At 35.6% G+C, this 27,009-nt stretch overlaps 1 protein-coding gene across 9 annotated transcripts in view; it reads right to left on the bottom strand.

Moving 5' to 3' along the window:
* Nucleotides 1–27,009, bottom strand: part of WDR17 (WD repeat domain 17) — a 79,441-nt gene that overhangs the window by 34,515 nt on the left and 17,917 nt on the right. For 6 of the 9 annotated variants that reach the window (XR_009517896.1, XM_060001322.1, XM_060001326.1 and 3 more), the window contains 8 exons: nt 21,230–21,358; nt 18,291–18,474; nt 14,029–14,259; nt 10,580–10,831; nt 8,586–8,708; nt 5,772–5,956; nt 4,999–5,167; nt 1,885–1,976 (listed from right to left, as the gene is read on the bottom strand). Coding sequence is in view for 8 of the 9 variants with exons in the window: in XM_060001322.1 (XP_059857305.1) it covers nt 1,885–1,976; nt 4,999–5,167; nt 5,772–5,956; nt 8,586–8,708; nt 10,580–10,831; nt 14,029–14,259; nt 18,291–18,474; nt 21,230–21,358 (1,365 nt within the window). In the remaining variant the exon portion in view is untranslated. Of the gene's footprint in view, nt 1–1,884; nt 1,977–4,998; nt 5,168–5,771; nt 5,957–8,585; nt 8,709–10,579; nt 10,832–14,028; nt 14,260–18,290; nt 18,475–21,229; nt 21,359–21,771; nt 22,202–27,009 lie in introns of those variants that run through there. The other 3 variants (XM_060001328.1, XM_060001327.1, XM_060001329.1) reach the window with 2 other exon arrangements.

Here is a 27,009-nt window from a genome sequence, read left to right as displayed (position 1 = left end):
GGTAAAGGAATACAGTCACAGCTGTATGATGAGAATTTTTAAAAACACAAAGAATATATTTTATACATAGGAATGTCATTCATCAACTAGGTAATGGGTGAATAAAGGTTGCAACCAATCCATTTCCGAATTTCGTTTAAATCATTTCCGTTTTATATAGCACTTAAATCGTGGCTGCTCTTAAGGGAAGACTAAAGTGACTTTTTTATCTGGAGCTTTAAGGCTGTTTTACTAAGGTGGTCTCCAGTTTGCTATTTTTACCTTTCTTGGGGGATCCAGGTGGGTAGCTTTATAAAGATGAACACAGGAATGGAGGTAGTCTCTATACTCACTCAGTTAAGGAGGGGAGGTCCTCCATCAGCTGTGCTCGTCCCCATGAACGGGGCACTCATGGCTCCCTCACGCCCTGCATTTTATTTGGTGAGGCATGTGTAACTTAGTTAACTGAAGCTGGCACTCTTCATTTTCCCCACATTTATTATCCTAGATGTAAGCGGTTTCGATATTGGTCTTAACTATGCTATTGGAGCTGGGAAAGACATAAATGGACATAAGAGATGTCCCTGATGCTCAGGGCTGGGCTGCTGGAATCAGGCTGCACCTGCCGAGTGCTAATAGGAAGATACTTAGTTGACAGGACGCCAAGATGCTAGAAGAAGAAATCGACAGATTTGACATCCAAGGATAAGATTCTTGAATTAGGTCCAAAGTTGCTTTTCCAGATTCATCTTTTCTTCTTATATCCTTACTTATTATGGGATATGCATCGTTCTGGTGACGGGGAGGGCAGAAGGCGGGCTGGGGGAGTGCTGAACTGAGAACATTGTTGTTAAGTAGAGAAAGGGAAGGATGACCTGTAGTCCTTTGCCAAAGTTTCCTCTTTTGAGAGCAGAATTGCACACTGGTGGTTGTTGAAGTTTCCCTACGGCTCTGCATTTGTCACATAACTTCCGTAACCCCAGGAAGATCAACGCTACTTGATTTTCAGAGAGAGAACAGTCTTTTGTATAAATGGTTTTAAAGCCTCGATATATAAATAATTATCAAGTAAGTTATATGTTTGATAAACTTCAACAGTAATCATTTGAAATGAATGAAATTTCAAGAAAGTGACAGACAATCCTAGATGCTGTTCACATTTCCCTCCATTCACAACAAACATACTGTAACAAGAGCATACGTATTTACAAAGTATTAACAGAACCCAGGGAAATATGAGATGACAATTTAACTCCAAGCAGAAGGAAAAGTACAATCTGTGACACTACAAAGAGGAAGAGAGGAGCTTTTGGAACTTGTCATGGAAAAATGGAATTTGAGACTTGGAAGGAAACCTAAGAAATTATATAATCCAACTTCACCATCTTATAAAATGAACAATCAGAAGAGATATGGGAACATATGTACATGTATAACTGATTCACTTTGTTATAAAGCAGAAACTAACACACCATTGTAAAGCAATTATACTCCAATAAAGATGTTAAAAGATAAATAAATAAATGAACAATCAGCTTCAAGGCAATAAAATTATCCTCTCTATGTCAAGAGCTAATCAGTGACAAAATTGGGACTATAATTTGGGTCTTGTTCTGAGTTTAGTCTTTTTCCAACTTTTGAATATTTGCCTAGACAATTCTGTGGAAGGCGACCCAAAATTCCTTTGAATCTCTCATGCAACTCTAGGTGAATTTTTGTATCTTAGGCTCAGCTACATTTTTCAGAATTCATTTTAGCACGTGCATGTCCTCTTGGATTTTCTTCTAATTAAAAGACTACAATGCCACCTGGTGACTCACTAATAAATTAAGAGAGGAAAGCATTTAAAAAACGTGAAGCCATATAAGGCATTATGTTATTCGACTAGCAATAAATACATCTTACCTCATTAAATCGTTGTACGATTTTGCCCTTTTTAATATCCCAAATAAAAGCACCATTTCGAGAAGTTGCTCCAGCAATACAATTTAAATCACCTTAGGAAACAATTTGTTAGACATTATACGAAATGTTTGCCACAAATGTTAATTCTTTTCAAAAATGTAATTTTTGAAAAAGTAAGACTTGAGTTTGCAAAGTGGCTCTTTTTTTTAAATAATGAAAATTATCAAATGTATGCAAATATAGAAAGAACAGTATAATGCATGAATCCATCATACAATTTCAACAATTATCAAAATATGGTCAATCTTATTTTGTCTATAGCCCCCTACTGGATTTCTTTGGAGCAAATCTCTAACATTGTATCCTTTCATCAATAAATACTTGAGGATGGATGTCTAAAATACAGGAACTCTTTTATTAACATGACCAAACTACTACAATCACAAATAGAAAAATTATCAAAAATTCCTCAATATTATGACATATCCATTCGGTATTTACATTTTTCTGACCATCTAGTAATTTTTTTAATGGTTAGGAAAGTATTTCTCTAAGCAGGACACATGAAAAAATTCATTTTCTCCATCAAAGATATAAACAATGCTCTTTGTTTTTAAGAAGTTAAAAAAATCTGTTAAAATTGAACTGCAGCTAAGTTAGTAGCTGGTCTTGAATTTATTGCAAGGCAGTCAAAGAAGAGGTTTGCTCCATTTGAAGAAAGAAATAGCTGTTATCTGTCTCCTAAGAGTAAAAATATGGAGGAATTATTTTGTGATAAATGACTATGAATACTAAAAGAAAAGCCCTCACCAGTTTTTTCTAGGGTTTTCATTCTGCTACCCTTTTAGTGCTCTAAAATTATTGGGGTAAGTTTCCATATTTATATGCACTTCTAAAAATTTCCCAGTGATATCTACTCTAAAAATAAAGGAAATTCTGCAATCATCTATAACCTACTCTACTTCCATCCAGTGTCAACCTTTGCTAATCTTTTAAGTTTCATCCATATTTACCTAACAATAGTGATTCATCAGTAATCACTTTGCAAAAAGTGGCAGAATTTCCATTTTACAACATTTTTATTTTCTTAAGGCAAATTCTCAATGTAGAGAGCGAAATAAGCTTGAAGTAAGATTGGGCCTTCTGTGTTATGATTTGAAACAATGGTTTTCACAGTCACAATTTCTATTCAAGCTTTAGGTTTGAGACTTGAACACGTTCTGTAGAAGAAAGAATGATCAGCTCGTTGCTGTTACAGTGTCACCGCACTGGTGGCCCAATTCCTGTAGCTCAACCCAGCAGGCCCTGCTGTGACGATGCAAACTACCATGACTAAGAGCACAGGCTTAAACATCAAATTGATAAGGGTTCAAATCTTGACTCCACCACTACTCCCTCTGTATATAATCTTGGGTAAGTTACTCAACCTCTCTGACCTCAGGTCCTCTTTAATAAATGTTGGCTCTCACAATCGAAAGTAAAGTGAAGATGGAGGTAAAGGAGGGAGCAGAAAAGAGTGCTAGTTCTTTTTGTTCCTTACATCTTTTTTTTTTTTTTTTTTTTTTTTTTGCTGTATGCAGGCCTCTCACCGCTGCAGCCTCCCCCGTCGCGGAGCACAGGCTCCGGACGCACAGGCTCAGCGGCCATGGCTCACGGGCCCAGCCGCTCCGCGGCATGTGGGATCCTCCCGGACCGGGACACAAACCCGCGTCCCCTGCATCGGCAGGCGGACCCTCAACCACTACGCCACCAGGGAAGCCCTGTTCCTTACTTATTAATTAGTGAAGTAACATTTTTTTCCAATTAGCTTTGGATCTATCATGGCACTAAGTATTTTCTGCTTCAGAGAACAGCTGCTGTCATTAAGACTTGGAAGTAAAACCTTCTTCTAGATCTTCTCATGGTAGGAGATAAGGGATACAAAAATAGTAGTTCTTTACCTTTTTTGTGTCATGGACTTCTCTGAAAATCTGATAGCTATGATAATCTTTGACAGATATAGGAACATGCGCACATATGCTAAAAATTATGCATAAAATTCCAAGAGAATCCCAAATTCTCTGAAGACATCAAAACCCTGACAGCCCATATATTCAGGGCTAAAAATCTCTGTGCACAAGGAGATAAGCTAAAAAATAAGCTACATCTTGGTTATAAGTGGGTTTTAAATTAATATGTTAGTATTAGGACAAATAAGTAAAGCATTCTACATAGTTTATAAAGTGAAAAATTCATTTTAGGTGTGTAAAATTATTTATTACAGGAAGAAAATATTTGGGAAGAAAATGTCAGAGGTTTCACAGGACATCTCTTTTTTACGTACAGGAAGGTATAAAGGTAGCATCATTCTGAGATCAAAGAAAAGACCCTATTATAGCATAAAAGTTCTTCAATATTACAGAAGCGGAGTTTATATAGAATCACATGCTCACAATTAAACTGTGATGATATATAGTCATTCATATTCACAAAACAGATGTATCAGAGAAAGACAGGTATTATAATTTTTAGAAAATACATGTTTTATTTTCATATATTTGATTCACATGAAAATTTTAAGGAAAGCTTCTATAATGTAAAATACACTGCACCTTCATAGGCACATCTATACAAATGCAGCTAAAACTAGATGCGTCAGTATCATCCTGATTTACTGTGGCTTTTCTTTATGACTATGTCATATAGAAGGGCCGAGAAATCAACGTGCTTGGGCAAGCAGTCTATTCTACAACCCACAAAAACTGCACCAACAACTATGTTGGTACTAATCTGCCTCCACAATCATTTGGAGTAAGATGACACTGTGAGGAAGAAGATAATACAAATGAAAATAAAAGTTAGGAAAGTCGGGCTTCCCTGGTGGCGCAGTGGTTGAGAGTCCGCCTGCCGATGCAGGGGACACGGGTTCGTGCCCCGGCCCCAGAAGATCCCACGTGCCGCGGAGCGGCTGGGCCCGTAAGCCACAGCCGCTGAGCCTGCGTGTCCGGAGCCTGTGCTCCGCCAACGGGAGAGGCCACAACAGTGAGAGGCCCGCGTACCACAAAAAAAAAAAAAAAAAAAAAAGTTAGGAAAGTCATTTAATTGTATTCCTGATTTTAATAAAATACTTCTTACCTGGAGCCCATGAAAGGGAATAAATAACCCCTTCATTCCCTGGGGAAGTGTACACTGCCGTCAGTGTGTTTATATCCCAGACTTTTATTGTGCCGTCAAAGGAAGCTGTTGCTAAAAGATTGGGATCATCAGGTTTGAATTTGCAGTCAAAGATAGTTTCCACGTGACCCTAGGGATGCAGCATAAAAAAACATAGAACAAACCCAGACAAAATGTGAGTCCTCAGCAGGGCGGTATTCTATTTCACACAGAGGCTTAAGGATCATGAGAACAGAAGTTCGTAGACTCACAGAATTATTATGACTCCATAATAGAAATAAATCTTAGAAAACACTTAATCCAAGCTTGCTCATTTCATGAATGAGAACAAGAAAGCTCAGAGTAACTGGCAGAGGTGGACTTCTCCTTCCTTCTGAAAGAATATTCTATTTCTCATTTTGCTTCCAAAATATACTACAACTATGTGATTTTCCACTACACAAAGGAGTAACGTAGCCCACACAATAATGGGAAAACTACCAAATGCAGAGTAATTCTGATAAGCTAAACAGACATTAATATTTAAAGAAGTTTAATGTTTATAATGTTTACAATTAAATAATTTTAATAATTCTATACATTTTTCTAAAATGTTTCAATCAACCAAGATAAAGTCCTAATATATGATTCTCTATGAAAATAATTTTAGAATATCATCAATAACATAAGTAAAAGTAAACATCATTTTATACACAAAATAAGTATTGTGTATAAAAGAATGACCACAGACATACCAAGTCCCTAAGAAAATCCCACTTCTTAGCTCCCATATCATAAAGTCCAACTCCACCATCCAAGAAACAGCACACTGCGTGACCAGGAGGAACAGAAAATGCTTGATTCTGTGTCAAAGTTGGGGGTGGTACTGCTTCACTCGTTGAGGATGTATAATGATTTTTGGTTGGGGACTGGATTGAAACTAGAAAAGAAAAAAATAAATAAACAAGTAAACATTTATGCCAGTATCTTCCCATAGGCTGGAATGAAGCCACAGGACTTAATTTACAAAGACGCTCTTTGTTTTCTTTTATCCAGAATTTATATCAGTAAACTCTTAAGCAATGATCAGATTTTCTGCCACAGGAGTACTTTAGCAGCGTTGCCCATATTTATATATTTATATATACAAAATGGGATATTATTTTGAAAAGAGGTGTATAGAAGTGCGGGTGGTGCAAAATGAATGAAAATTAGTTTCTGAGGAATCACAATATGTGGTGAATATTTGGTTTCTTATTGCCCCATAAATTAAAGCACAGCGCGATTATTTCTGAATTAAAATTTTCTTTCAAAGTGCTGATATAATAGCTTACTTCTTCCTCTATACAAGCAAACACACACGCACCTGAACTTTTTTCTTTTAAAACTAATAACTCTCTTCCACTAATTTTCAATCCAATGAAAATAATTTTTTTTTTTCTTTTTTTTGCAGTACGCGGGCCTCTCACTGCTGTGGCCTCTCCCGTTGCGGAGCAACAGGCTCCGGACGCGCAGGCTCAGCGGCCATGGCTCACGGGCCCGGCCGCTCCGCGGCACGTGGGATCTTCCCGGACCGGGGCACGAATCCGTGTTCCCTGCGTCGGCAGGCGGACTCTCAACCACTGCGCCACCAGGGAAGCCCGAAAATAATTATTTTTGAGATTATTTATAATTCACTTTAATTTAGCACCTAAATTAAGAATTACAACTGATATACATTTGCATCTTAATTTCTCTCTTCTTCCTCAATTTTTACTGTCCATAGACTTTCAATTACATAAATGTCTCCTTGTTCAGTTATTTTCTTTGTATTCTTTATCACATATTTTGTCTTCTTTCAAAAAGCTTTTCCTTAGAACATAAATATACTCTTGTAAATATAATTCAAAATAATGATACCACCATAAATTATCAGACCAATCTAGATTAATTACACACTGGAATATAAATATTTCCCAGTATATTGTCTTTTTTGACTCAAATATAATAAAGTCTTTCCTATTGCATTCATTAGGATAATACTCATTTCTTAGAATCGGAGAACGACAGGCAGTCCAAACTAGAATGAACCATTAATAACAAAAGAAGCATTTGGTGCAATGAAATTTTGCTGAAAGTTTGGTTAAAATTAATATAATCCATGACTGTTTTCTAATATTTTAATTTGTTGATATTATAGGTGGTTTTGATACCCTTTATGCTCCTATCTATCCATAATTCATCTTTTTTTCAGAATTTGATGATTATGTCTACACTTAAAGTTTTTCATTTTTACATAAATTTTCTTACTCCACGCTTTCTGTTACATTAAAAAATTGGGAGAAAAAACTATCAACAACCTGAAAGGAATGACTCAAAAATGACAAGATCAGTATGTGCTTCTTTATATTTCCTGACTTTTCTCTAATGGGCCTGGACCACTTTTGCAATAAGAAAAATATAAGGAAGTAAAGAACCTATGATATTTCAGTCATCTTACGAGATGGGTGTTCACAGCAAATAAACAAAGAAAAAAATAGTTCCAAAAAATGCAGGATACGTAAACATATGCCAGTCCCCAGCATACTATCAATACTTCTCCAGTCCTAATGCTTCTAGACCCTCCAGTTTCCAGGATTTAGAAGTATCAGGAAAAGCTTAAATTTGTGAAAAGACTGGAGGTTCAAATACAGAGAGTTTCTACTACTTGCCGTTGCCCACAAAATCAGATACTAAATTTGCTAACCAAAACAGCATTATTTTGAACAGGCCTCACTAATTATTTAGTATATCATAGACAGCAGTGAGTAAGGAGGAATCAATAACTCTAGGTTGTTCAATCACTACTCTTTTCCCCAAGTTTTTTTATGATCCACACAGAAATAAAAGAAACACTACCAACCATGCAGAGTAACCACAGTTGACTTAAATAGGAAGTCAATTTCTTTTCCCTCATATTTAGGAAAAATTCTAATTCTAAACCTCCCCCCCATACTCCAGATTTTTCTTTTATACCTTAAATGTATTTTATAATTTTTTCTTAATCATAGAAGTAATAAAAGGTAATTAGAAAAAAACACAAAAATAAATGAAGAACATCTATAATACTAACTACTAATCCTGCAACAAACATGCAATACGTTCAAACATGGAATATATATTCTAGATCCTACATTTCCAATGTTTAGGTTATTTTAACTTTGTTATAAACCATATAGATTGTAAAAGAGCCACGTTTAAAACAAAGTCCCCTAGTTCAGACCAATTTTATTTAATCCCATCACTCTTGATATTTTTTATTTTCACCAATATCATTGTCTCATTTTCCCCACGTGGATTTGAGATTATCTTAATATCCTCACTGAATAGCATTTTTAAATGTAACTTTGCTCTAAATATTTTCAATTTAGCAATATTAGATATTGTGTGGCTTTGATGGTACCTTTAGCACGTATATTGTCAAAGGCTATTTTTTTAAATTTACTTTTCAGTAGCAGTATTTGATACGTTTATATCATTATATCACTCATTTTATTGGATAGCAGCAAGTACGATATTTTAAAATATCCAATTTTGATATTTTTACTTACATTTCTTCCTTGGAGGAGAATTCAGTACGTGTAAGCAGTGAAACCCTGTTTTCTTTAATTTAAAATTATCAACAGGTGTTGCTCTAGAAACATTCCAAACGCGCAAAACACCCACTTGAGAATCTAGTCAGATCCAGAAAAAAGCATTATATTAACAAATTTTATTTGAAACATAAAATGCCTAGATATAAAAGTAATAACAAAATTTCAACTTGCCAGATTTTTAGCACCACTTACTGACATTCTTCACACAGTAATATTATATCATAATACAAAGAAACAGCCGAAGTGATATTCATCCTTTCAATTTTTGGCACGTTTTGTCTTTTTTTTCCTGTTCCAAATCCCCTTCTCGGGTGAGAGACTGCCTGCCTTGGGAGCTTCCCCGACAAAGATCATTATGACAATGTGACCACAAAAAAGCACCCCAGGGACACACTTGCTCTAGGAAAGCCAGCCACAGAAAACTTTCCACCTCTACCATTAAGTAACCCTTCACCTTTCGAAATGCTTGTACACTGCTTCCTTGCTCACTTGCAGCCAAACAAGGACTGCCTGATATGCCTGAAGATTAATTAGAAAGCCCCCTCCTTCGAAAAATCCTACCTTAATAAGCTGCTCTGGAAAGAGTCTGGCAGTTCCTCAAATGATTAAATGCAGAGTCACCATGTGACCCAAAAATTGCACTCCTGCATATACACCCAACCGAATTACAGACATGTGTCCCCATAAAGCCTGCGCACAAATGTTCCCAGCAGCACTGATAACCACACAAAACCGGAAACAAGATAATGTCTATCAGCTGACAAATGGATAAACAAAACCTGGCATATCCATACCATGGAATATTATTCACCTATGAAAAGGAATGAAGTACTCATCCATGCTACATCACGGATGAACCTTGAAAACTCTACGTTAAGTGAAAGAAGCCAAACATAAAAGGCCACATGTTGAATGACTGCTTCTATGAAACGTCCGGAACAGGCAAATCCACCAAAAGAGAAAGTAGATTCGTGGTTTACGTACACACAGGAGTGACTAAGGGGTGTGGAGGGCGTAATGAAGAGTGACTTGCGGATGGGTCCAGGGTTTATTAGGGGGATGAGGAAACGCTCTGGAGTTAAATGATGCTAATGGTCGTAGAACTCTGTGAACACAGAGACCACTACACTGTACACTTTAAGTGTACACGGTGAGTTTTTATGGTATGTGAATCTCAGCTCAATAATGATAATAATAATAATAGGTATATTATTATTAATATATATCTATCATTAATTATATCCTGTGAAATTAAAGGCAATGAAGATACATCAATAAGAATCCGTCTACTTCTATGTGCAGTTTAAGTGCTTAAAGAAGTAAAGACTTCTTTAAAAATGTTGAAAAGGTAAAGACTCTGTCTTTCATTTTACACTTAGCAAATATGGGAAGTATTTATACAGTAGCTGAAAGTGCTGTCTCTTCAGAGACCTCTCTCTCTCTGAAGCTAAGTAAACGGTAAGAGTCATTTAATTCCTAATTTCTATTTTAAATTCCCCACCTTCCCATCCCCCATCACTTCTTAGTTTTGCTAATTCTCTTATGATTAGGAAATCATGACTGTCAAAATCCTCAGTGAGGCTAACAAACTCCTCATCCAGACAGACTGTTTTTCTAGCCAGTATTTTTACTGTCACTCTGCCATGGCTGAAATTGAACTGCCTTTGTCTTTTGTACACACACAAACACAGACATGCACACATGTGTGTAAATATATAACATATCCCAATGTTACCAGAAACCTGGAAAACCGGGCCTTCTTTTCATTTTTATTTGTCATTGTATTAATGATGCACTGTATAAATAAAAGTAAACGAGCTATTTACTATAATAATAATGTTTGAGATATTAATAAGTTTTACACAAAATTAACCAATAAAAGTACAATCTTCCTGATTCAGTTAAAGAATATACACATATTTAAACCTCTGGGAGTAGGGTAAAGTTACCTCCAGTTATAAACATGCCAGGAGCACCGGGAACCCAGGCCAAGCACTGCACAGAAGCTACTGCACTGGGAAAATTAAATGTTGTTATGCAACAAAGTGATTCCGAATCTACCAGACGAATTCCACGATGCAAATTAGCCACTAGGAGGTAATCAGTAGACAGTGGGTCCCATTCCAGGGCTGTAACGGGATCCTCTTCGTCGGTCCCTTCAAGAGATTCAGGTCTCAGAACGTGTTTCTGACTTTTACTACCTATTAAAATGTAAAGAGCATGATTTTAAACAAAATTTCCAAAATAAGATTAATCACTGAGATCACATGAACTTTCTCCTTGCATACCACTGATCTCTGAGGGTCCTGGGAATACAAGTCTGGCATTTCTATGCAGAAGTCATAACTGACAAGGGAATGCAGGGGAATTAGAGTTTGCCCTAAGGATGAAAGTCGTACTGGACTGCTTTGCCTTGGCAATCCCCAGTACCCTGCATGTTTTTCTATTTGTTACTGAAAAGCTGTAAGAAAAAGACGTAGGAAAATAATATACATCATCTTGTCATCAACTACAATTTCACTGAGTTACAACAGCATAGGAATAGGGAAGTGTTTACCGAAGGGAAGAACAACGTGTTCTGACTAAAAGCACAGACTTTGGAGGGCTGCCTGGGTCCAGATCCTAGTCCCAAGATACTTAATCTCTGTGTGCTCAGTTTTTTATTTTACAGTGGAGAACATAACGATACCAGAGTTTGTTTGTTTGTTCAAGAGTAAACGAGTTAGTTGCTTGAAGTGCTTCAAACAGTGGGGCATACGATAAACAGCATACCAATGTTTATTGTCATCCGTCCTCATTCATCCTATCACTTGTCATATCATAATTCGCTCCTGGCTACCAGAACAAAGAGGCAGCCAGAAAAACAGGGAGATGAAACAGTGAGATTAAGTGAAGAAAAGGATCAGCAAACAATCCTCTTATTTCTTCCAAAATATATACACGCTGGCGATACGGGAAAAAAAGGCCTTTGCTAACGCACCAATGGGGACTCCAATTAAACAGTTCTCTCGTTCACAAAAGAAAGGCAGTGAAACACTAAGTTTACAGATTACAACCTTAACAGAAGTACCAATTATTCCTAAGTACTGTAAACGTTGAAGAAGTGTCTATTTTTAAAATAACACTATTGAAAGATACCATAGCTCTTCCTGCAATGTCTTCGTTACATACTGTTTTTCAATGTATCAGATTATAAAAGCAGAAAAAATAGATCTCCTTGTATATATAAGATATTTGTAAAGTTAACTGAAAAATCTTATAGTTTCTGGCTTGAGGTTAATTCGTCAGAACATATTCTTTCAATATAATGGTATTCTTAGGTAGGGAGTATTTTATTTAGATATTTTGCAGATATAATCACAGAAGGTGCATGTGAAGCTTCTCTTATTTGACTTTATCAAACTTTTGCAATAACCATCAAGAAAAGTTTGCTTGCTTCTTCTTTCCCAAAATAAGCATCTTTTAAAGTTGCTATTTGATAAAATAAACAGTAATGAATATTAATATAGTTGATCATTACAAACCACAGAGAGGTAGAAAAATGATTAACCTAAGTTAATCAGCTATTTAAGTAATTATTAGGTATTTGAATGTGCCCGTTAGTATCTATGGTTATTAAAAATATTCCAGGGCTTCCCTGGTGGCGCAGTGGTTGACAGTCCGCCTGCCGATGCAGGGGACACAGGTTCGTGCCCTGGTCCGGGAAGATCCCACATGCCGCGGAGCAGCTGGGCCCGTGAGCCATGGCCGCTGAGCCTGCGCGTCCGGAGCCTGTGCTCCGCAGTGAGAGAGGCCACAGCAGTGAGAGGCCTGCGTACCGCAAAAAAAAAAAAATGTATTTAAAATAAAATGAACACACCATTGTAAAGCAATTATACCCCAATAAAGATGTTAAAAAAATAAATAAATAAAATAAAATGGTCCGATGGATAAAGAAGATGTGGCACACATATACAATGGAATATTACTCAGCCATAAAAAGAAATGAAATTGAGTTATTTGTAGTGAGGTGGATGGACCTAGAGTCTGTCATACAGAGTGAAGTAAGTCAGAAAGAGAAAAACAAATACCGTATGCTAACACATATATATGGAATCTAAAAGAAAAAAATAACGGTCATGAAGAACCTAGGGGTAAGATGGGAATAAAGACACAGGCCTACTAGAGCATGGATTTGAGGATATGGGGAGGGGGAAGGGTAAGCTGTGACAAAGCAAGAGAGTGGCATGGATGTATATTCACTACCAAGCGTAAAATAGATAGCTAGTTCCCACTAAGCAGCCGCATAGCACAGGGAGATCAGCTCGGTGCCTTGTGACCACCTAGAGGGGTGGGACAGGGAGGGTGGGAGGGAGGGAGACGCAAGAGGGAAGAGATATGGGAACATATGTATATGTATAACTGATTCACTTTGTTATAAAGCAGAAATTAACACACCATTGTAAAGCAATTATACTCCAATAAAGTTGTTAAAAAAATAAAATAAAAATAAAAAATAGTGTTAAAAAATAAAAAAATAAAATAAAATGGCCTGACTTTATCAATAATTTATATAGCTTTTTTTTTAACATTAGAAAGATCATTCCCTAAGGAAAGAAAAGATTTATTTGGATGTTCACTGTTCTGTTCAATTTCAATTTCTTCTTTCTTCTATTAATTTCAGATAAATTGAATGTAATACGCCTTGTGAAAGTAGTTATTCTAATCCTGAAGCAGCACTTTCATCCATCTACCTAGTGAACCAGGAGTCACATCCATCAACAGATACTAATGGCGAAAAGCACGTTTTTCAAATGTCAGCAGTGCTGACTTACAAGTGGAGAACTGTTCATCTAATTTTTCAATTTTTTATTATATATTTTGTTATTGTTTAAATTTTAAAAATACACATAAACTAATTTCTCAGACCTTTCCACTGAGCCATGTTAATTAACTAATAGAGCTACACGGAGTTATTGTTCCTTTTTATCCCAAGTTCAAACTCTTTGCTAAGGAGCTGTGACAACTAAATGGTATTTTACAAGCAGGTGCGAAAATATTTTTGAGTAGTATTAGTAAGTTATTATATAATCCAGCTGTAGGTCCTTTGTCATTCAGGCCATTTTCTTAGTAAATACGCAGAATGAAACAACTGACTTTAAAAAGTAAAAATGCAGGACAAATGCCTGACAGGGGTTAACTCGAAGTAAAATCCACAGAGCTGAGTTAAATGTGCCACGACGTCTTACAGATAAGATTTACTTCCAATGGTTATTTGGAATTGACATAGTGCTGGATAATATTTGCACAACTATTATTTAAAAATTAAAATACTGTTAACTTTCTATGCTGTGTAAATAAGAAATTATATATGCTGAGAAAAATAATATTTAAGAGACCTGACTAGTAAAATTCTTACCTGGTTGAAAAATTGATAGACTTCCATCAATATGACCGAAGACAACTTTCCCCTTTTTCTGGGTATGCCATCTGAATATACAGATATCAGACAGGAAGCTATGGGCTTCTCTGTGCACGGTCACGCCACTGTCCGGTCCTGAGATGGTCCAGATGAACAGTGGGCCTCTCTGGGAAGCAAACGCCACTGCGTCATCTGCATTCCAGCACCAGCTGAGAGAGGCAGGCGTCCCTGGAATAAATTGGATACAGATACACAGTAGAGAAACATGGCATAAGATCGTACCGTTAAATGTGATTTGCATCCTACCTTTCTACAACAACTAAAATACAAGACTGTGTTCATTATTAAAAAATATTACCTTCTTACTCGGAAATTTGATTTATAAAGTAACCCTAAAGGCTGCAGGGAACATATGCAGGGTGCTTCTATGATGAAAAAGTACCTAGTTTCTGGTTTGAAACTACTAATATGATCATATGCTTCACATACTCAAAGAAATGTATAGAGTTCTTTCTTTCTTTCAGAAAACTATATATTAAAGCAATAAATTCTTACTGAGTTTTTGTGTATAAGACCTGCTTTAGGCGTTCTAGGTATACAAGTTAATATAGGAGACAATTCCTGCTTTAAAGGATCTTAAGTATAAATTGGGGAGATGATTACATTTATGAAAAGTTGCATGCTACTATAAGGATTTATTTATTTATTTATTTATTTATTTTTGCGGTACGCGGGCCTCTCATTGTTGTGGCCTCTCCCGCTGCAGAGCACAGGCTCCAGACGCGCAGGCTCAGCGGCCATGGCTCACGGGCCCAGCCGCTCCGCGGCATGTGGGATCTTCCCGGACTGGGGCACAAACCTGTGTCCCCTGCATCGGCAGGCGAACTCTCAACCACTGCGCCAGCCTCTATAAGGATTTAAAAACAACAAAATTAACACTACAAACTACTTCTTATCAGGAGTTGGATTTAAGTCTTAGTTTTGCCTCGGATGATCTAAACAAGCCACTTTACCTCTGTAAACCTGTTTCCTCACATAAAAGAGACATGACTAAAAATAGCTGACCACCTGTTTCACATGAAAGTTAGGGCAAGAAAAAATAATGATGTATGTAAAAATCCTTTTTAAACTAAAAGACAAAATACGAAAGTTAACTGTTAGTCTCCTGTTATTGTGATCAAATAAATAATAGATGAAATAAATGTTATGGTAAATTTATGACTCAGGAGACAGACTGTGAATCTCCCGACATAGAATCGGAATCATCAAACTGAATATGCATATCAGATCGTGCGGAGTTAGGGCCCAGGAATCTATTTTTAACAAGGTTCTCCAAATGATTTTTATGTGTATAAGGGTTTGTGACCGTTTGGGCTACTGCCCTGGAAAGAAACTGGATTTGAATTACACCTTGAAGGAACAGCGGAGTTTCGATACGTGGGTCAAGACGTATTTCCCAGGAAGAGGAAACGCTACGAACAAAGACACAGGGTTGAAAGTTGTTCATTGACCGTAAATTCAGTTTGTGTCAGCAGCCTACAATGTGCCAAGAGGCAGAAGCTAAAGCTGATTCACTTGGTTATAAAGCAGAAACGAACACCCCACTGTAAAGCAGTTATACTCCAATAAAGATGTTAAAAAAAAAGGGAGAGAAAAGAAACTGTTTCAGGGCTTGACATACAATGGGAACTCCATAAATACTCACTGAATGAACGAATGAGTACACAAATAAGGCCAATAAAAAAGCTGTTTGGTTTTCGGATACATTAACAGAAGTAGAATTTCCCCAATAAGGGATAAGACATGCTGTATGGGTCAAACCACCACAGCCCACTTGAAGGAAGCCACTGGAATGATGGCTCTCGGAATGTGTGTTTTGAGAAGCACAGCAAGGAAGAGAAAGGACCAGAAACGATGTCCTGTAGTTATAATAGAAAACTGCTATACTGGCTTGTCACACGCAAGCACTTCTAAGAGCTCTACAAATAATCCACTCATTTAATTCCCTCAACAATATTCTGAGATAGGCAGGTAGTAGTATTCTCCACTGTTAACAGTTTTTTTTTTTTTTCTGAAAGTGTATTATTAAGTGTGACATTTTTCAGGTTGGTGACAATTTTTTAACCTTTTACATTTAAACAAAGTAATACTCATTTTCTTTTAAGTGACTTTTTTAATATTAAGAAAAAAGAATGATGAAGTAAAAAGAATACAGAGGCATGTTCAAGTTCAACAGCCGGATGTGGAAGTTCTAATATTTATTTTTTTTAAAGTTGACAATGCAAACTTCTACTTTGTTTAAACTGGATTCTGAAAAGAAAAAAGGAGTCTAAGCCTTTTCAAAGGGGATTATTTTAAATGAAAATGACCAAAAATATTCATAATTTTTCCAAATAAAATATCAAAACTTTCAATCTTTAAATTAAGATCTTTGAAAACATAAGGAATTTACCCTGAAATTTTTCAGAAAAAGGAAAAATATATAAAATTGATCAAAACTGTTACCACAATTATTTAATCATTCTACACATGTTAATGAAAAAGTCTTATTTAATTGCATATTCAGTGGCAAAGGAAGCTATGGTGCACACAGCTGATGAACAGAAATCTCTTCCACAATGAATGGATGTGATGCATATGGTGTTTGATGACAAATCACTAGGTAATGGTATCATAATATGCTGTCTAATCTGTCCTTACGCATAACATTTAGAAAGTGTTACTATGCAGTTACAGTCTAGTATAGATTTTGTGGGACAACTTTATAAGCACAATGGCATTGTATAACATTTTTAGTTTATGTCGCATAAAATATGGAAAGAATTTTAAGGAGTATTTATTGTGTTATTTAAAATTAATCTCACACAAAGCTGTATTTAAAGTAGTGGGAAAGTGCACTGTTGATCAATATAAACAATACTGGTAAAACCGTAGGATCTGTGATTGGTGGAGAAAGGGCTATGACCAGAAAAACATGAAATCTTGATCGAGGCTATCACTGTTTATACACCACAAAGCTTTGTACCAAACCTAATTTGGCTTTTTCTCATTGGAGTAGTGAAAACCTTAAGGAAAACTGTTACTTACGTTAATGGGAGCTCACTGAATAGATGACTTTTAAAAAGATTTTGCTCAGAGATTGAAGCAAACTACTCACTGTCTAATACTGAAATTCATTGGTCGCTGCAAGTGAAAATAATAAGCAGCGTATATGAACTTGGGAAGGAGATGCTCATTTTCCTAGCTGAAAATATCTGGTAAATATTTTTTAGGACAAAAGTTACATAACAAAATTGGTGTGTTTTTCGGGTGTTTTCAGCATTCCTAACGACCTAAATTTGAAAAGACAAGGGAAAAGCCATACTCAACCTATGTCGAACATACCCAAAGGTTCCAAAAGGCATCATTATTGTTATATTGGAAGCAAGATTTAAATACAATTGCCTATGACTCCTCAATATTGTTGTTACACACTGAAAAGAATATTATAAAGAAACTCTGTGAAAAGTAAAGTTTGTGACACTGTCACATCTCAGTTTACTATCTCAAAGTTACAACCAGTATTTTTTAGAGAAAAGGCTGAATATGGAAAATATATCCAGCAGGAGCTTTCAAAAACACAATCGGTAATTGAGCCACACTCAGCACTCAAAAAGAGAACTGAACTATTATGACATTTAACACAGAAAAATGATTATTTAACTTCATCATCATTATGGGGTAAGATGCTAGGTAGAAAGAAAGTAATGATATTATGCCATTCACAAAGATCTATTTGCATAAACTAGAACTTTCTACTTTGACCTAAAAATATAGGAAAAAGTCAACTCAGCAGAGCAGTGACTACATGCGTCATACTGTCTTTGTATGTTTCAAGCAAGGCCAATTGTCTCATTGAGAAAATAGTATCTAATTATTATTTTTATATTTATTTTGGAATTTTTAATATTATATTTAAATATTAATAAAGTTATTTGGTGTTGACTATGTTTTTTAATTGATCAGTGTACTAAGTCTGATCATTTCATGAAATTTTGTTTCAGTTTTGTACACAGGCACATACACAATAATGAGTCATGATGTGAAATGTGTTTCTTATATAGATTACCATTAGAAAGCTTGAAAAACACTACTTTAAAACTTGAGCTAATTGAAATAAAATATTTTGCTTATTGAAATAATAGGAAAAAAACTGAGGTATAATTCACATGTAACATTCTATTTTCATTCAATAAAATAAATCCCAGTTATAGGTATACCTTTTGTATTGTCGAGTTTAGCAATGACTTTTTGTTCTGCAACATTCCAAATGATCACTAAATTATCGGTACTGCCACTTGCAAACAGATCAGGGTTATGTGGACACCAAGAGATAGCTGTGATTGTTTTTTTATGTTCAGACATAATTGCGTGAAGTTTGAATTCATTATAACGGTGATCCAACTAAAAAATATATAAATAAAACATGTCAGTGCTTCTTTCTATGTAATACACTTTCCATTAATAATCACATTATTTTTAAAAAACTACATACATGAAAATTAGTACACCTAATAAAAAGATATGAACATAATTCAAGCCTTGGTCTACTTTCAAGTGAATTCAAATGTATTCAATTTGAAAGAAATCATTTTCCAAAAAAATAAAAGAGAATTGAAATTAAACATACCAATTTTAAAAAGAAGTAACAATAAATGTACATTTAAATATGCATAATAATTCAGAGACTTATTTTCCATAGCTCTATTTATGAGGGAAAAACACCTTGTTCTTAAAATATTTTTTCTGCAAATTTTTAACTTATATTTGAGTCAAAAAAATGTAGGTTAAATAAGCCAGCTGCTCATTACTACATTATTAAGATGTCCAAAGTTTGCAGAGCAATGGTATCATTTGGACCTGTTTTATGTTATTGCTTTTTGGAAGGGGCATTATGTTGTGTTTTTATACGTAAGTGGACAAAAGGAATAGCCTAGTTTTCCTATTTTCTTTGTAAATGTGCCATTAATTAGTGGATCAATTCATCTTTCTATCAGTTTTACCATGTTTGAGATGTATATACTGTATATGTCATTTTGTTGAACCTGGTTTTTCCCTTTAACACATAACAAACCTTTCACAGTGTTACGTAAGAGTTACTCAAACCATTATCCTATTAACTATTAACTACACCAACCTTTCTTTAACCGTATACTTGCCGTAAAATCCTAACTGCTAACTGTCACCCAAGTTTATTTGTATTAACTTCTAAATCAGGGTAATTTTTAGTTTGTTTTAGTCTTTAATAACACGCAAACTTTCTTCATAGGTTTTTTAGATTAATCTTTTAGCTTAATCTTCCTAAGTATTCAAGTCATAAAATGTCATCATTAAACAAGATATATGCAAACATTAAAAAAATTAAGTTTCGCCTTCATCCACTTTCTTACCTTCCTGACTCCTCAGAGGAATAGTTTTCCCTGCCTGATAAATTCTTCTTCTTTAGGAGGAAGTAAAAGACAAGACAGTAGGGACCAAAGATTAAGGGAGAAATTTCTGAAGAGGAAGCTTAGCAACACACATAGGGTGGTAAAGAGGTAGATGGCAAAACAAAAGGGGCATTTAGAAGGCTTGCTCCTGTCTTCTGAGGAACGGGAAGTGAAAAAAAGATGTGGGTTACATTGAAATTGCATTTTGATTGCTAGATATTTCCTCAATCTTGAGAAATGGACTACATAAAATCTTAGCATTGTGGAAACTTAATTGGTTTATAGATGAATGCTATTATTTCTTAAATTTTCAATAAACTACAACACTGTTAGCAATTTAAAGGAATTTTTACTCCAGAATAAAGCAATAATTTTTTTTCACTCTTAACTGAAGTGAGTTGGTATTTCAAGATAAAAAAAATTCAAGAAACATTTACTAAGTGCTTACTAAGTGCCAGAGAGTGTGCAGTAACTTGAGAATTCAAAGATGAGAAAGACCCATTCTGGTCAATGGAAGCATGTAGAGACGCAATCCATTCCATAAGGTCCTTCACTAAGAACAAGGAAAAAGCAGAATGTAGAAAAGAGCTTATACATTTGAGCTGACATTTGAAAGATGAGAAAACGTCTCTGGACAGGCAATGTGGGCAAACTGAAAAATTAGTGCAAGCACAGGCAAGATACAGAAGAGTCTGAGTAGTTTTGGAAAAGGCAATGATCTCAGGGTCTGGAGCACAAGGTGACAGGGAGACGGAGACAGGAAGATCATGAAAGGATGTCATACCATGAGGTTGGATGTTAATATTAAGGAATGAGGAGCGACTGAAGACTGAAAAGTTTAGATCTGCATTATAGATGACTGATTACACTGAAGGATAAATTAGAGGGAGTCAAGATAGAGGCAAAGAGAATATTAAGAAACTGTTATAGTAGTTTAGGTGAGAAGGATATGAAGAAGGGAGTAAAAGGTAGAAAGTACCAGAACCAGTCCTGGTTACCTAGGGTGCAGGACGTGAGTAGAAGAGGGAGTCAGTGATAACTCTCACATCTGTGGTTTAGACTAATGGTTAGTGGGTGACACTGAAATACTGGCTCCAGGTTTAAGAAGAAAAACTGGACTTGGATTTATGATGCTCATGTCACCTCTATATGAAAAAATTCAGAAGGCCGTTGGCTGTGTAGATTGGGAACTGATAAGAGATGTCTGCACGGAGCCAGCACATGAAAAAAGGTAGTGATAAAGGTGTTTATCCCAAGACTATCTCAAAATATGTTACAACTGCACTATTTTTAATAGAAGGCTCGCTAAAGGACTACTCACTTCTTCAACTAATAAGACTATTTTCTCGTATCACATGTTACTGAGCAAGGTTTGAAATAAATGGACACATGAATTCCATTTAATTATATGGGAATATAGTTTAAAGAATTAAGAACTACTTGTTCACCATTCATAAAACAGGATCTGTAATTCTTGTAGAAATTCTTTTTGATGAATAGCACCAAAATAGGATTACTAAATCAATTAAGAATTTGCTAATAATTTAATATTATGATATGAGCATTTTCTAAAAGCTTGACTTGGAAAACTAACAGAGTATAAATAGTAACAAAATATACAATAAAATACCAATATCAATAAAGTTACAGCATTAAGCTTTTCAAGTATTAATTAAATAGTAATTTTACCTGATAAAAGGAAAACTTGGAAAGAATCAGCGTTCTTTTACCTGATAAACATAGATGGCCAGGGTAGCACAGTACGCAAACCTGTCTCCATTGGCAACGCACACATCTTTGTTCCATGGCTGACATCCAGCAGCCAGCAGTCCCACTTGTCTTACCTGGGACATGTTTGCCTTGAGGAACAAATTCAGAGGCATATCAGTCAATTCCATTATTCAATAAACTTCCTCTTCTTTGTTTTACATCTGTTTTCTTCAATCCTTATCTTTACGCCCTGAAAACATTTTCTACTAGCACCATCAATCTCAGCGTCTACTTTCAAAGAACAGGAGTTGAAATCTCCAAATGTCAACGAACATCAAGGCAGGTCACTTCAGTTAAGGAAGCGAGAGATTATAAAATAAATGACGGCTGACATTTGACCAAGGGTTGGTAATCCTACCAGGAGTGACAAGGACCAGAGTGAAACAGAAAGTGTATATCCTATCTAAAGGGTCTGGTACCACTGGAGAAGGTTACTCCATGTTGCCAGATTTCTGGAACTTCCCAAAGAAATGGAAATATCCAGAGGTTTATGTAAACGTACCAATTTTAAACACTGGCAATTCCTTCAAGGCAGCAAATTCAGATGTTAAACACTGTGAGCCAATACAATATTGGGAGGATTGTGACCTCTGTCTCAGAACTTCAGTCTTCACATTGACGCTACGTCCTCACAGAAACTATTCGAGGTACACAAGGCAGGAATACAAACTGGCTTAACAGTGGTGTTCATTGTGAAGAGAGGACAGAGGAAGCTGGAAATTACAGAATATAAATCGTTTATGTGGCAGGGCAGAGGATTTTAGAGTAAAAGAGCCCAGAGTCAGTTACGTTATATCTCATTTATTTATAAAGCTACTTTCCTCTTTATATCTTTTCTAGTTCATATTTCCACTTCCTGAAAAGATCTCTTCTTTTTTCCTCTTCTCTTTCTTCTCCAATTTCTATCTTCATCCCATTAAATTCCTTTATCTGGGTGGAACTAGTGATATATTTCCCCAAAAAAGTAAATAATTTGCAGTGAAAACTGGCAGGATAAAAAAGCGGTGCTACCAACCTTTCGGTGCTTACAAGTATAAGAAACTGCTACAAATACCTGCTTTCTTCCTCCTCTAATGACACTTAGCATTCTGGATAAATTTTAAAAATACACTTTTTTTCAATTAGTAATGTTATGACAATATTACTTTTCATTGAAAATATACATTATCTCAACCACATGTGAATTAAATAGGCTGTTATAGTTTATCCTTGGTATGTATGATTACTATTAATGTTTGTGTGTAAACAAATTTTGAGTTTATATTTGGAAAAGAAACATAAGGGAAAGATATTTAAATATACAGGCAAAATGGAGTCATTTAACTTTCACTTTCTTCTAACTCTGTTTTACTTTTTAAAAAATTAATAAATTTTATTTTTAGAGCAGTTTGAGGTTTACAGCAAAACTGAGTAGAAATTACAGAGATTTTCATTCGCCCCCCGGTTCCCCTACACGCACAAGCTCCACCACTATCAACATCCCTACCAGATGGTACATTTGTTATAACGATGAACCTACCCTGACACATCATTACCATCCAAAGTCCAGAGTTTACATTAGGGTTCACTCTTGGAGTTGTACCTTCTACGGGTTTTGACAAATGCATAACGACATGCATCACCATTGTAGCATCATACAAAGTAGTTTCACGTAACCATTGATCTTTTTACTGTCTCCATAGCTTTGCCTTTTCCAGAATATAGCTGGAAATCATAGAGTATGGTGTTTTTTCCAGATCAGTTTCTTACACTTAGTAATATGTATTCAATGTCTTTTCATGGCTTGATAGCTCATTTCTTCTTAGCACTGAATAACAGTCCATTGTTTTGATGTACCGTGGTTTGTTGATCCATTCACCTATTGAAGGACATGTGGTTGTTTGCAAGTTTGGGCAATTATGAATAAAGCCACTATAAACATCTGTATGCAGGTTTTTGTCTGGACGTAACTTTTCAATTCATTTAGGTAAATAAGAAAGAGTGGAAAAGGAAGAGATTGCTGGATCCTGGTAAGGGTATGTTTATTTTGTAACAAACTATGGAACTGTCTTCCAAAGTGTCTGCCCCATTTTGCATTCCCACCAGCAATGAGTGAGAGTTCCTGCTGCTGTACATCCTCACCATCCTTCGGTGCTGTCAGTGTTTTAGATGGGCCATTCGAATAGGCACGTAGTAGTACCTCCCTGTCGTTTTAATTTGCAATTCCCTAATAACTTATGATGCTGGACATCTTTCCATAGCTTACATGTCATCTTCTTCAGTGATGTGTCTTTTCAAGTCTTTTTCCCTTTTATTTTTATTGAAGTATAGTTGATTTACAATGTTGTGTTAGCTTCAGACGTACAGAAAAGTGGTTCATATATATATATATATATATATATATATATATATGTATTACTTTTCAGATTCTTTTCCATTTTAGGCTATTACAGGATATTGACTATAGTTCCCTGTGCTATACAGTAGGTCCTTGGTTGTTTTTAATTGGGGTGTTTGTCTTTTCTTGTTGAATTTTAAGAGTTCTCCACATATTCTGGGTAACAGTTATTAGATGGTCTTTGGCAAATATTTTCTCCGAGTCTGTGGCTTGTCTTCTTTTTCTCTTGACACTGTCTTTCACAGAGGAGAATATTTTAATTTAATAAAGTTTAGCATTCAATTATTTATTTCATGGATCATGCCTTTGGTGTTGAATCTAAAAATTCATGGCCATACCCAAGGTCATCTAGGTTTCTCTTATGTTATCTTCTAGGAGTTTAATAGTTTTGTGTTTTACCTTTAGGGTCTAAAATCCATTTATGAAAGACATAAGGTCTAGTCTAGATTAATTTTTTTGCATGTGGATGTCCAGTTCTAGTACCATTTGTTGAAAAGACTACCTTTTCTCCATTGTATTGCCTTTGATCCTTTGTTGAAGATCAGTTGATTATATTTATGTGGGTGTATTTACGGGCTCTCTATTCTGTTACACAGATCTATTTGTCTATTCTTTTATCAATACTACACCGTCTTATTCCTGTAGCTTTACAGTAAGCCTTGAAGTTGGGTAGTGTCAGGCTGCTGACTGTTGCTCTCGTTCAACACTGTGTTAGCTGTTTTGGGTCTTTTGCCTTTCCATATAAACTTCAGAATCAGTTTGTCAATATCCAAAAAAATAACTTCCTGAGATTCTGGTTGGGATTTTATCACATCTATAGATCAAGTTTTAGCAATAAGTGACATCTTGACACTATTGATTCTTTCTATCCCTGAACATGGAATATCTCTCCATTTATTTAGTTCTTTGATATCTGTTGTCTGAGTTTCATTGTTTTTCTCATATTGATCTTGTACATATTTTGTTAGATTTAAACCTCAGTATTTCATTGTTGGGGTGCTATTGTAAATGGTAATGTGTTTTAAATTTCAAATTACACTTGTTCATTGCTGGTACATAGGAAAGTGATTGACTTTTGTATATTCATCTTGTATTCTAAAATCTTGCTAAAATCACTATATTGGTACCAGGAGGTTTTTTTCTACGCAGACACTAAAGTCATCTGTGAACAAAGACAGTTTGATTTCTTCCATGCCAATCTGTATACCTTTTATTTCCTTTTCTTGTCCAGTTACATTACTTAGGACTTCAATACAGTGTTGAAAAGCAGTGGTGAGAGCAGACATCCCTGCCTTGTTCCTGATCATAGCAGGAGAACTTCAAGTTTCTCACCATTAAGTATGATGTTAGTTACAGGGTTTTTGTTCTTTATCAAGATGAGGAATAAATATGTTCTTTGTCAAGTTGAGGAAGTTACCCTTTATTCCTAGGTTGCTGAGAGTTTTCATCATGAAGAAGTACTGGATTTTGTCAAATGATTTTCAGCATCTGTTGATACATAGGTCTATTCAGGTCTAGATACACGTCTACACAGATTGTCTATTTATACTTGTGTGAGTTTTGGCAAACTGTGTCTTCAAAAAATAGGTCCATTTCACCTAGGTTATCAAATTTGTGGGCATAGAATTATTGATAGTACTCCTTTATTATCCTTTTAATGTCCATAGGATCTGTAGTGATACCTCTTCTTTCACTACTAATATTAGTAATATATTTCTTCTCTTTTTTCTTCTTAAGTAGCCTGGCTAAAGGCTTATAAACTTTATTGATCTTTTCAAAGAAGCAGCTTTTAGTTTTGTTTTGTTTATTGATTTTCTATTTTCAATTTCATTAATTTCTGCTCTAATTTTTATTATTTCTTTTATTCTGCTTACTTTGAATTCCATTTGCTCTTCTTTTTCTAGTGTCCTAAGGCAGAAGCTTAGATGACTGATTTTAGATCTTCCTTTTTTTCTAAGAAATGCACTAAATGCTATAAATTTCCCTCCAAGTCCTGCTTTTGTGGGCTTTTACTTCATTAAGTTGTATTTTCAATTTCATTTAGTTCAAAATAATTTTTAATTTCTCTTGAGAGTTCTTCTTTGATCCATGTGTTGTTTAGAAAAGTGTTGTTTAATCTCTAAGTATTTGGGGGTTTTCCAGCTATGTTTCTGCTACTGATATCTAGTTTAGTTCCATTGTCTCAGAGCAGACCTGTATTATTTCTATACTTTTAAAATTTGTTAAGGTGTGTTTTTTGGTCCAGAATATGGTCTAGTCTGTGAATGTTCCTTGTGAGCTTGAGAAGAATGTGTAATCTGCTGTTGTTGGCTGAAGTAGCCTATAGAAGTCAATTATATCCAGTTGATTGAAGATGCTCTTGAGTTCAGCTATGTCCCTACTAACTTTCTGTCTGCTAGATCTGTTAAATTCTTATAAAGGGATATTAAAGTCCCCAACTATAATAGTGGGTTCATCTATTTCTCCTTGCACTTCTATCAGCTTTGCCTCATGCATTATGATACTCTGTTATTAGGTGAATACACATTACGGATTGTTATATCTTCTTGGAATACGGACCCCTGGATTATTATGTAATGTACCTCTTTATCCCTGATATCTTTCCTTGCTCTGAAGTCTGCTCCATCTGAAATTAAGACAGACATGCCTACTTCTTTTGATTAGGGTTAGCATGGTATATTCTCCATCCCTTTACTTTTAATCTATATGTGCCTTTATATTTAATGTGAATTTCTTGCAGAAAACATATAGTTGGGCCTTGTTTTTTGATCCACTTTGACAAACTCTGTCTTTTAATTGGTGCATGTAGATCATCAACATTCAAGGTGATTATTGATATAGTTGGATTAATATCTACTATATATTTACTGTTTCATTTTGTTGCCCTTGATCTTTGGCCCTGTTTTTGTCTCCCACACTTTCTCTTTCTTTTGTGGTTTCAACTGAGTACTTTGTACGACTCAATTTTTTCTCCTTTCTTAGCATATCAATTATACCTCATTTAAAAACATTTTAGGGCTTCCCTGGTGGCGCAGTGGTTGAGAGTCCGCCTGCCGATGCAGGGGACACGGGTTCGTGCCCTGGTCCGGGAAGATCCCACATGCCGCGGAGCGGCTGGGCCCGTGAGCCATGGCAGCTGAGCCTGCGCTCCGCAACGGGAGAGGCCACAACAGTGAGAGGCCCACGTACCGCAAAAAGAAAAACAAAACATTTTAAGTTCTTGTCCTAGATTTTGCAATATACATTGACAACTAATCCAAGTCTACTTTCAAATAATACTATTCCACTTCTCAGTACCTTATAAAAACAAAATAATCCTAATTCCTCTTTCTCATCTCTTGTATCATTGATGTCATTCATTTC

The sequence above is a fragment of the Delphinus delphis genome, chromosome 21, assembly GCF_949987515.2.
Source record: "Delphinus delphis chromosome 21, mDelDel1.2, whole genome shotgun sequence".
Taxonomy (NCBI): Eukaryota; Metazoa; Chordata; class Mammalia; order Artiodactyla; family Delphinidae; genus Delphinus; species Delphinus delphis.
The sequence above is the reverse complement of the archived record's forward strand: the minus strand, read 5'-3'. Positions and strand labels throughout refer to the sequence as shown.